The 12,069-nt window shown below is 39.5% G+C and overlaps 1 protein-coding gene across 1 annotated transcript in view; it reads left to right on the top strand.

The window, feature by feature from the left end:
* Nucleotides 1–12,069, top strand: part of hcn2b (hyperpolarization activated cyclic nucleotide-gated potassium channel 2b) — a 36,254-nt gene that overhangs the window by 8,058 nt on the left and 16,127 nt on the right. Inside the window, exon 4 of the mRNA XM_020080803.2 lies at nucleotides 5,835–6,053. Within this exon, the coding sequence (XP_019936362.2) occupies nucleotides 5,835–6,053 (219 nt within the window). The remainder of the gene's footprint in view (nucleotides 1–5,834; nucleotides 6,054–12,069) is intronic.

Genomic DNA, 12,069 nt, shown 5'->3' with positions numbered 1-12,069 from the left:
CCCTTGCCATCTTTGCCCCCCCCCCAACACCACCACACACACACACACACACACACAACTTTCCTGTCTGTGTAGATCCCTGCTGTGCATCCACTCTTAACGTCACTTCTAATTCAGATGCAGGAAACCTCAGAGTATCATAAACTTGCTAGATTTCTTATTAGCATTAAACCCCATATTCACATGTTTTGTTGTTGTTTTCACAAGCAGTTTCTATAAAGCAGGCAGATATTTGTTTCTATATGGTTAATTAACACCAAAGGGTATGAATGCAGAGAAAATATATTGTTCTCTATGCTCTCATCCATGAATGCATGAATCCAAGCTGCCCTTCTTCTTCCTCCTGACTTGTTTGGAACCTTGTCGCTCCCTCTTCCTCCTCCCTGTGTTTACGCTCACTTCTCTCTCTCTCGTCTCAGATTGATGAGTGTTGTTTCTTCCTGTGTGCTGTTTTCTTCCTGCCAGCCCTTTTCTTCCTGTGTGCTGTTTTCAAAGATCGATGTCACAATTCTGGCGAGTGCCTGTGTGGGTTGTGGGCGTGGCCGCCTGGTGTGCTGTGCTGCTGCCATATTCGTGTAATCACGCTCAGGGGTCGTTTTTAGAGTGGCTTTGGATGAGAGAGCTGTGTTAAGTGATCCTCCTTCTCATCCTCGTGCCTCTTCCACTGGCTGTTGGCCTGTGCTTGACGATAACCTGGACCCCACCCCACTTTTTCCAATTTGCATCATCCCTATACTCAGGCTGTGGAAATACAGCCAGACTGCCTTTGTATAGAAACAACACATAATTCAATGCTTTTTTATCCGACCATTAAGAAATATTTGAAATAACCAAACCCCCCTACAACAGTATTCAGCTCTGGGTTTTAACACTCAAACACAATCTTGTAAACAAAGTGCACGCAGCAGACACTGGTCTTTATTACACACGGACCTTCTCTCTGTTTTAGTACGAACTCTGTCTCAGTATTTAATGTTTAGATATTTTCCTGTAGGAGAAGAGGAGCTTCTGTAACCACAATAGTACACCAACAAACTCATTGCTAATTTTGCAATGAAAAAAAGTGCTACATTTGTGTTTGCATTATGATCTCAGTGATGTAACATGCGTTACGTTTTATTCTGCTTCACATGGTTTATCATTACAGAGACCTCAATCTTTGAACCAGCCTACAGTAATTTTACATGTTCGTTATTTGAAATGTGTTTTAAATCCATGTAAACTAAACCGGGGTTGAGGTTACACATTTATATGGATTATGTGGATTATTAGCTCCTATCTGGACCATGTGATAAAAAAAAATAAAAAAATAGCCTCAAAGTCTGGTTGGAGCGGCCGTCTTTGTGGATCAAGTTGCCTCTGTGAAACCAACCCAATTTCCAGAAGAAAAGTTGTCCTGTCTTATTCAACCATTTACTTACGAATGTGGTTTTCTGTAAAAGTTCTGTAGTTCTGTTTTTAGATCTTGTTTAATTTTAAAAACACATAAACACACAGATACAAGAGACTTATTTAAAATCAAATTTTACCTATAAAACATAGTTTCTGTAGAATAGAGAACTTTATGGAACCTTGTGTTTCATTTAGCTTTGACTGTAAAGATGGACGACATGTCAAATCCCCAAAAGTGAAAATATCATGATCGCTTCCTGGTGACTGGCTGCCGAGGGTCTTAAGCCATGCCTCCTCCATGTCAGCATATAGGACAGGGCTCAAAGTAAATTTGAACAATTACACTGATGTTTGTCCATGTTATACATGTCAATTATTTTTTGCTCAAGATGGTAGCACCCTTATCCAGGATATTTTGGCGTTGTTTTTGTACAATGGGAGGAAAAGGAAATGTGTTTATATAAACAATGCTTTTACAAGATCCTGAGGGACAGTGTATGAATATCATGGCATCATTTGATATTACCAATTGAATCGCACTGTTAACGAGGCTAAAAAACAACCCATTCTTCAAAATACTATAAACATCTTCTTCTTTAAATATTACAGCAAAAGCTTTGCCTCACACTGCCTCACACTGGTTTACGCTCAAGTTATATGGCCACAGCTTGCATCATCAGAGAGACATACTCTCCATATGCACATGTTTGTGCATCAACGGCCATCTGAAATTTACAGCTGTGTCTCAGCACAGATGCTGGTTCTCTGAAGTACAGAGCCCATGTTGGTGTTACCACAACCAAGACTATCTGCTGAGTAGGCATTATTCAAATGTGGGCCAATGTGATGTCATTTGACATCACATTGAATGAAGTGTTTTCTTTCATATTGAGTTAGTGTGACTAAATCAAATCACTTGAAAACTGTAGTTTACCTTAATTTAATGAAAACACTGTCGAGTTTATTCATGCTAACTCAACATTATAGAGAACACTTGATTCTATGTGACCCTTAAAATTTAAGTTCTGTATAAAGTTACATGGAACTTTAATATGTAGCTGAAATAAGTGAAGTCAAAGTTTTTGGCATGTTTTTTTGAGTGAGTAAAAGCATTTGTCATTAACATTGTTAGGTAATTATTGGAGGCACCAAAGCACCTTGTAACTTTTTCTACTTGGTTTTAAATAATGAATAAAAATACGAACACGAAGGCTCTAAATAATTAATCTATTCATTACTAACAAGCTCTTTTGGCAGTTTACGTATTAAAATTCTAGACGCCAATGTCATCTAAATGTCAGTAGTCAACCACACTCTCCGTTTCAGATTTAGATGACAGAGTCAGAGAGCAATCGCACCCTGTCAGAGTGATGCTGAGCATGACAACCTGCACACACTCAAATACAAGCTGAGAGTCAAACACCGTGTATGCCTAGAGTGCCAGCATGCATGTACATTCACTATTCTATAATTACGCCATCATGCATCATAGATGTCCCATGCCCCCTTCGTGTACCTTGCTAAATATATTATGTACAATTAGCTATCATCCACACTGCTCAGTGAAGACAGAGCTAATTTCATTAGTTTTCTCTTCCCTCTCCCCTCTTTCCCCAGGGTGGTATCTCTAGAATTAGTTTATTGTGTTACTGTGAAAGTTGTCATTTTCAATAGTAAGAGACAGCTGTACACTGTCAGTTTTAATAAGCTATTATCTCAACGATAAATTCATACAGACCAGATATAGCTGGGCATTATGAGTTGTCCAACTCTTACAGTCACATGCAAAAATGTACTTTCTCACATAGAGATAGGCAGTTAAAACATCAATACCACTGGCTTATCTGTCCACGAAATATAAAGGCTAGCGGCTAATTAGCTTAGCTTAAGACTATGTGCAAAGGGTTGGAAACAGCTAACCTGGATCTGTCCACATCAACCAGATTTTCCAGTTTCACATGACATTAGTCATTAGTTTCACACGACATCTCATTTCTGTGTTTCTTGAATTTGTATTGTCCTAGCGAGATCATATATTGAATATAAAAGTGAAGCTGAACTGTCTTGATCACCCCCTGGTGGCTGGCTGCAGTATAGGTGATAAAGCCTACCTCCTCCAGCTCTAAAAAGTCAATGTATGGGTCAAATAAATTCTTCTCAAAGGTGGGTACTGTAATTATAGGTAGGTCTTATCACACTGATGTTTGTTCGTGTTCATGCTTTAGGAAGTTTGTTTTTAATAAGTTATTTAATGCTATAAAAAGAGATGAAACATAATGATTGACAGCTGAGACTGACTGGCGATTGGCTGAGCGTGTGTATCCACCAAATCTCAATATCACATCTCAAGCCCTCAATCGCTACTGTACTGACTCTGGCTCCAAATCACATCGTCAGCGCAAGATGGCAGCGTTCATATCCAGGATATTTTGGCTTAATATCTGGAAAGTGGGAGGAAGTAGAGACAGGTCGTTCATATACAGTCTATGAGTGAGACTGAGTGGAGACTAAACAAAGTAATTGCACCTAACCAACCGAAACATTTCTATGAATACAGTGAGATGAAATGATTTATACCTTTTACTGTATACCAACAGTTTGTCACAGTCTTTGTATTTTTTTCAAGATAGTCCAGTTGCACATTGCTACAGATTAGGAATAATAACAACAATAAATGCCACTATAGCATAGGGCAGTAGTAGATACGCTGTTTTACTATTAAGACTTGTTTAGATCACAGATAGACCAAAGGCTATTTTGTGATGTTATCAATGGTGCGGTCATGACCTAATCAACACGATGAGAGTGAGAGAAGAGCTAGCCATGTGTAAAAAGGTATATTTCTGTGCTCTGCCTCTGGGTTAGGGTCTTCTCCTGCTGTATATCCATCACAATGTGGCCAGCATGTTGATGCTACCTGGAGGGATTCAGCTCCAGGTCTGTTCACCACCTGGGGCAGTGGGGATGAGGCGCAGACTGAGGCTGCAGAGTTTAAATGTTCTGTCAGGGTCTGTAGGAATATTTCTTATTATAATGGGCTTCAGGGGCTGTAGATACAGTGACCTTGCAGTTGCAAGGATACATCATTGTAACAAGAAAGCTGGAGATTTATGATGCCGCTTAAAATGTTAAAGGCTTCAAACTGTTGTGGGATTCTCTGTCTTTAATCGAAGATTAGCAGGCCCAGTTTAAATCCTGCGACAAATCTAAACAATTTATCCAGCTGACAGCTCAAAACACGATATGTAAAAATGAGTCATGCTTGGGGCTTGAGCTTTAAAGCTCACAGTCTGACACCAGGACTGAGTTTCCGGTTGTCCTGTTGCTCGAAGGCGGAGTGCCTTTAAAATTTCTTCCTTTTTCTTTGTGGTTCTTCAAATCACCTTTCTGAATACTAGTTTGATAGCAGCCCTCTTTCATCTCCTCCAAAACCAACTACATTTGAATCTCAAATTAAATGCAAATGATGCTGGAAAAAAAACAAATCAGAGGAAAACCCAACCAGTCAATCAGAGGCTGCGAACACCACTCATTCGGGGACAAACACTCAGAAACAGATTGATGAACTTCGGGGAGTGTGTGAGCCCCAGCCGTGGCTGAATGGGAGGGGGGGGGGGTTCAGCTGTGGAGTTTCTAATGACTCTAACATGAGGGAATTAGAGTTGACTGAATGCTTGAGCACCAATCAAAGGCAGACTGGAGCAGGCAGATGCACAAGCTTCTCATTAACACTTCTAGCCCTTATCTCCTTCCGCTTGTCCAAGACAAGGCGAAGCAGCACAGTGGTGATGATTAGGCTCTCCACCAAACCTGCAACAATCACCAGACACAGGGCCATCATATTTTTTCAGGAATGTCTTTGAATTTACTATTTCTATCCCCACACATATATTTTCAATGCAGTGTGTCTCAACAGTATGCTACCTTTGGCAGAGATGACAGGCTCAGGTCATCGGGTCAAAACCACTGAAGCAGGAGAGTAAAAATAGTAGGAAGCTTTTCGATTGGAGTGGGCACTCTGAGGATTATATTTATATTGATAGATCTTGAAGACATCCATAATCTACTGTCTTTAACAATGTAGCGATTGTGATACGTCCTCAACTATACTCACTTTCCTCTAATAATGTGGATCCATGCTGCACTTATAAACCGTCATTATTGCCTGTCGTTGTCTGGCAACACACAGTCACATATTTCTCAAGGTAAAGTTTCAGGGGGAGATTCAACCATCTTAAATGAAGGCATCCAAATAACATGCTGAGTGTTTATCTCATGTCAGTACAACAACAATCATCTTTTTCTCATGAGGTGCAGAAACATAATCATTTAGCAGTGAGCAAAGGATTGGAGACCATTAAAACCCTGATATTTCTCTACTATCACTTCCTTATTCTAATAGTTTGTTATCTTAAACTCTCTCTCTCTCTCTCTTCCCACAGAACGACTCATGGAGCGAGCTCTATTCCTTCGCCCTCTTTAAGGCCATGAGCCACATGCTGTGTATTGGATATGGAAGACAAGCCCCAGAGAGTATGTCGGACATCTGGCTGACCATGCTGAGTATGATCGTAGGAGCCACCTGCTACGCCATGTTCATCGGTCATGCAACTGCGCTCATCCAGTCTCTGGACTCGTCGAGGCGGCAGTACCAGGAAAAGGTCAGTATTTAACATGTTTATCATCTGAAATGAAAGTGTTATATAAAATTATCAAACCCACAGAACACCAACAGTCAGTTCAGATGAGGAGATAGTGAGCAACATGCCTATAAGCACGTCTAAAGCTTATTAAAGGTGCAGTGTGTAAGATTTAGGTGAAAGGGCAGAAATTTAATGTAGAAAAATCCTCATGATGTTTTCAGTTGTTCATTTCATCTAAATTGTATGAATTGTAGTTTACTTTACCCCAGAAAAGGTCCTTTATATTTAAATACTTTATATTTACATCGAGGGGACCCTCTCTATGGAGGCTGCCATGTTTTTCACATTAGTCCAGACTGGACAAACTAAACAGCTTTTGAGTTTTTATGACAACTGAAGCTGCCACAGGTTCTCTTACATGTTTGGAAGCAGAGGGTGAGGTGAGGGGTGTTCTGCTGCAACATGCAATTTCATCACTAGATATCACAAAATTCTACACACTGTACCTTTAATTAATACTGAATGTTGTGTATGTTTATTCTGTATTCAGATACAAAAGAAGCAGTGACACATTTTTTTACAATTGCAGCAACAATTTATTTCAAGCTGGCAATTTTCCACAGCTTCAACTCGTTAAACTTGCTGCTTTGGCCTTTTACTTGATGCACCTATATGAGCGTGGCCTCAACCTTCTTATTCAATACAGAGCAAGAAAGCAACAAATGGGGATTTGCTCAATCTCAAACAATTATTTTGATAAATCTCTTTTCAGAAATAATAGTCCTGGTTACTCCAAATAATCCAGAGACTGTGCTGTTAGCTTTCTTCTGAGGAAATAACTCCTCTGAAAACTGTGTGCTGTGTTTAATATCAAAGCTGAGACACTTTCTTCTGATAACATTTGTAAATTCTCAATGGCACCAAAAACAACATTTCACCTCAGTGTCATCAAAAATCTTAACCTTAATCTGCAATACAAGAAAATATTTTATTTGGATGACCATAACCCTTACATTTAAAGTGGCTTATACTAGCTATTGAAAAACTCTGTGGCTGTGTGAAGAAAGAAACAGATGCATTTACTACACCCTAACTACCGATCACAGGTAATATAATTCAGTCTGTTAGATCCAGGATGACCTTACTGGTACCCAGATGGTCCCACTGTCTACGAGTGAAGCCCGATGCCACTTGTAGACTCATGAGGATATTTAGTCTACAGTTATAGGCCCTTACAACACTGTAGACAAGGTTATCACATTTAATATGAACAGAGAGAATTTTCTCAATTGATTCCAACACCCTTTGATAGGAACAGCATCTGTTTTATTAGTTGGATATTCATGGTTGGAGCTCGCTGGGCCTCGGACCGTCTGTCGTCTCCAGACAACAGCAGATCGGAGCTGCGGGTGTCTGCAAACCAGGCAACATGCTGATGTGGGGATGTCTCATGTTATCTGTCACTCATACACATGTATGCAGTCATGCACATACACATCAGAGTGATTGGTCAAGCTTTGTTGTCTGAGCCTCGGGCTGGCGTTTAAAAAAATGATCAGGTTTTCTTCTGAGTCGTCATCAGCATGTCGCTCTACGTGTTTACTTTCGGACTCTTGTGGCGTAGCCGTGCATCACGTTGGAGAGATAATCATCTTGCTATATTTTCTAGGTCATGATATCAGTAAGCATCCATGATGATGTTGAGTTTATAGCAGACCCGTTCTCCTGTGGGAGGGCTTCTGACGGTCTTGAAATTGTAATGAAGCTACTGTATGTATGTGCCAGATTTATGAGCATGGTAAACACAACAGGGAGTGGATACATTATCAGTGGATCTGGGCCACACCATCCATAATCAGTGAGCATACATACTGTAAGTGTAACTACATGGTGGATATGCACTTTACGGACGCACAACAAGGGGTTCTTCTGATGCGACCACGGAAACATCTCTTTACACAGACAATGAACTGTGGATAATCCATAGACAAGAACTACTTCCTGCAGAAAAGACTGTTCACAGTGTCTCTCATTAAGGATGTTGCTCCTAAATGTCATTTTTAGTCCCTCAAGCAGCACACGCTAAAAAAAGTCAAGAAAGCAACATCTATTTTTATTTGAACCTACTTCTCTTTTCATTTTCTTTCTATTTTTTGTCTTTCTTATTTTTTATTACCTCCACGAGGAGTTTGTGTTTCATTGGCATTTATCAGTTTGTATGTTAGAGAGCATTGTGCTGGGTGTCGTGAAAAGAGTGTATCCAGATAAATGTGTGGATCCAGGAATGTTTGTTTTTTGCCTTGGCAGAGGTATGAGCTCTCCGAGTGCTCCTCTCATTATTTATTAATTTGTCTTTTATTATTTCATTCTTGTTCTCAATATTTTTTGTAGTTAACCTTGATAAAGGGCTATTTTCAGTATTCAGTTATGGTCCTTACTATCTGTGTGAAAGTTTCTACTATCAGTCCAATGTGTGTATATTAGACAGCAGATATACAGTATCACACAGATTTAATAGTAAACTAGAATTGCACTCAGACAGCGCATACCTCCGCCAACACACAACAGTCCCCTTATGAAACCACATTCAAAGATGAAGTGATATATGCATGTGTAATTTTGGTGTAGATCCAGATAAAATAAATCTGGATCTACACCAAATTGCACATACATATATCACTTTATCTCTGAATACATATATCACTTCATCTGTGAATACATATATCACCCTCCTAATCATGCCTGATCAGGCTCTGTACCTAAATTAAATGGGTTATTTCCTGAAACTTACAGCATCTTTCCACCAAATTGAATCCTGCTATCTACCAGACAAAACCACAAACAAAAACACAACCTCCTTGGCAGAGGAATTAAAGTCAAATTCAGAGGAAAATGAAATCAAGGTCCAAAAGGATATGATTATTTTTTGGTATGGGTTTAAAAATAATAACAGAGCCATGTTTCTATTAATTCCATTAATTAAATAGTTACCTCTTAATCAGAAGAATTTCTTGTTTCCTGAATTTTCTTTGGTTTGTGCCAAATGATCTATACAAGCCATCCATTTCTGCCTAACATATTTTAGACCTTTTTAACCACTCCTACAGATGTCAATCAGGCCATACCAAATTTTGCACATTGATGCTGTAAGTCTAAAGGATGTTTTCTTACAGCAGGGACAGTTCATTAGCTACAAACAGAGACAGACTAAGACAAAGGACAAACGAGCTGCTGACTCTGAGTGTCTGTTTTGTGTCAGTTACGTGTCACTGTAGTTTGTCAGTGATGTGACGTCTGTAGCAGTCAGTTCCTGCTGCTGTCCTTCTCGCTTCCTTCCATGATGCAGTGAATTAATGAACAGAGAGGCAACATCCTGCTTGACTGAGACAACAGACCCAACATCCATGTATCCCAGGACCGTTTGTTCATCATTAACCAATGAACTGAGTTGTGCTGCACGGCTGTCTGCAGTAGGTCCATCAGATAACAGACTGGAAACAAAGCTATGGGATGGAACTTGCCTCCCTGACAAAACAGATTCTTTGCATAAATGCTTGCGACAGCATGAACCTTTATTGACATGACACAGAGTAAACAGCCGGCATCGTCATCAGTGTTGTGACAGAAATGTCATAATAGCTCTGTCGCTAAGCATCTTCTCCAGAGAGTGTAAATGTGCAAAGACCCCCCTGACTAAAGAGAGATGTGAAATCAAACTGTTTAACTGTGGGTTTAAAAGTAAAAAAAAATGCTGAAGTCATTTTTTTTTCTGCCTTATCAGAATTGACACATGCTGTTTGGTTAGCTGTGTGTTTAGCAGGTCTGGGCACAAGATTTGAATAGAGACACACAGACCCACACACACAGTAAATGTAAGATAACAGAGGGACGCTGCATGTTAATGAGAAACACTGTAGAACGGATATACCCCCACGTCCCTGTCAGATTACCTACCCCTGCATCACCCATCATGAAGTGTTGTGTCACAACATTGAATTGTCAGTGTTTAGATTTAGTGTGTGTTACTACTACTACCACTCTACATCACATTTTATTGATTAGTTTCATCTACTTTTTACATGTTTCACTTTAAGCTATTTTCTTTATTATGTTACTATCTACCCATTTTAAACATGTATCGGTTACTTTTAACTCTTTCATCTGATGTCACTTTTAGCAAATCATTTCAACTGTTTATCCTTTTACCTAATTATTTCCCCTAGTTTAATTTTTGGCTCTTCAAACAATTAATCCATTTAACCTTTAATTATAGGTATATTGTATAATTCTAAATCATGTATCGCTACTTTTAGCTAACTAGTTTACCAAACTATTCCTGTTAGCGGTAACTGATCTTCACACTACACTGTATATAAAGATGGAAAACATGCCATCTCCCCAAAAATGAAGCCAAAGCAATTTGACCGCAATCTGGTGGCTGACTGCAGCATCGGTCATAAACGCTGCCTCTTCCATGTTAATGGATGGGACACAAAAAGTCAAATATAATTTTTTCATTGATTGTTTCTACCATTTTAGGTAGTTCTTGTCATACTGATGTTTGTGCAATTTTGTATTTTCCGCAGTAAATTTGGTTTTAATTATATATTTCAATGCTATAGAACGTTGTGAAATGCCATAATTGACAGCTGAGGTCGAAACACGACTAGTTTAGGTCTCTCCTGCAGCTCCATCCTCCAATCGATACTGCATTAACTCCAAATGCGCAAGATGGCGGCGTTCATATTCAGGGTATTTTGGCTTTGTTTCTAGAAAGTGGGGGAAAGTCAAGATGCATTGTCCATCTTCATATACGGTCTATGGTTTTCACACACTCTAGTGCAGTATGTAAACACACACACAGTGGTTGACATGATTTTTAGTTTTCTTACTCAGTCTCTACAAGTAGTACTACAGTAAAAATGATAACACAGAGGTGACAACCTACCACTCTTCCTCACATTGAGATAGTCTCATCTCACCCCCACCCCTCCATCCTGCTTCCTTTCGCCCTTGACTGTTGGGCAATACACCATCTGCCAGCGGATGCCACACATTAGCCATTATGTAACTGCACTCCCATCCCCTCAACGGCAACAGAGCAGCGTGTCTGTATAGCTGTGAGACGAGGGAGACTGACCCCTGGGGCCCTCGGTGATGAGCACTGCTCCACTCAGCCTTGACACATCAAGCAGCGACTTGAGGAACTGCTCATTTCACAAGCTGGACAATTACTGAGGCCTGACCTGCGTCTCAGACACACATCACCTGGAGCTTGACAACAAATAGAATTTCCCTCAAGGTTGACTTCAGATACTTGGTTTTTGAGGAGCTCTCAACCACACTCCATACCTGAGAGTCAGAAATGGATTTAATTTATTTTCAGGGTCAGGAATGCTTTGTTTGATCTGAAATATATTTGAATCGGGGTAGTTCAGGTACAAGTACGGGTACTTTCCAATTATTTTAATAAGTTTAAGTTTTAGCTTTTAGAAATGGAGTCTAGGTGTTGCTTGCAGCTCATTCATTCTCAGTGTTGCCAATGTGTTTTTATGACACCTCTACTAGGGGCATATACATCTATATATATATTTTCAAAATTTTCAGATAGTTCTTAGGGTTACTCCTTAGTTTAAGCATTGCCATCATGTTAGGAGAATGGTCAAATTTGACATAGCTGAGGCTAACATATCTTGACTTCTTAATATGGGTCAAATACCAAAAACTCATTCTGCATCATTTCCCATAATACTAAAACCTGTGGGTGGATAATGTATTTGGTTATTAATAATGTATTTGGACTACTAATTGTGAACATATTTCAGACCCTGCTGTTTAAAACACCTTCTGTTTCTGAAAATGGTCTCCAAGGTCAAACAATGAAAATAATATTTTTTTAAACTTTGGAAGTCTCCCTCCAGAAGACATGACACACCAGTATTTCCGAGACGTAACCTGACCTTGATAAATACCAGCCAAGTGCCCCTTTAAAATCCACTGACTAAAAGATATGAACTAATATGTCCTTCCTTTA

Source organism: Paralichthys olivaceus, chromosome 3, assembly GCF_024713975.1.
Source record: "Paralichthys olivaceus isolate ysfri-2021 chromosome 3, ASM2471397v2, whole genome shotgun sequence".
NCBI lineage: Eukaryota > Metazoa > Chordata > Actinopteri > Pleuronectiformes > Paralichthyidae > Paralichthys > Paralichthys olivaceus.
Note: the sequence above shows the minus strand (reverse complement) of the source record. Positions and strands in the feature narration are given on the sequence as shown.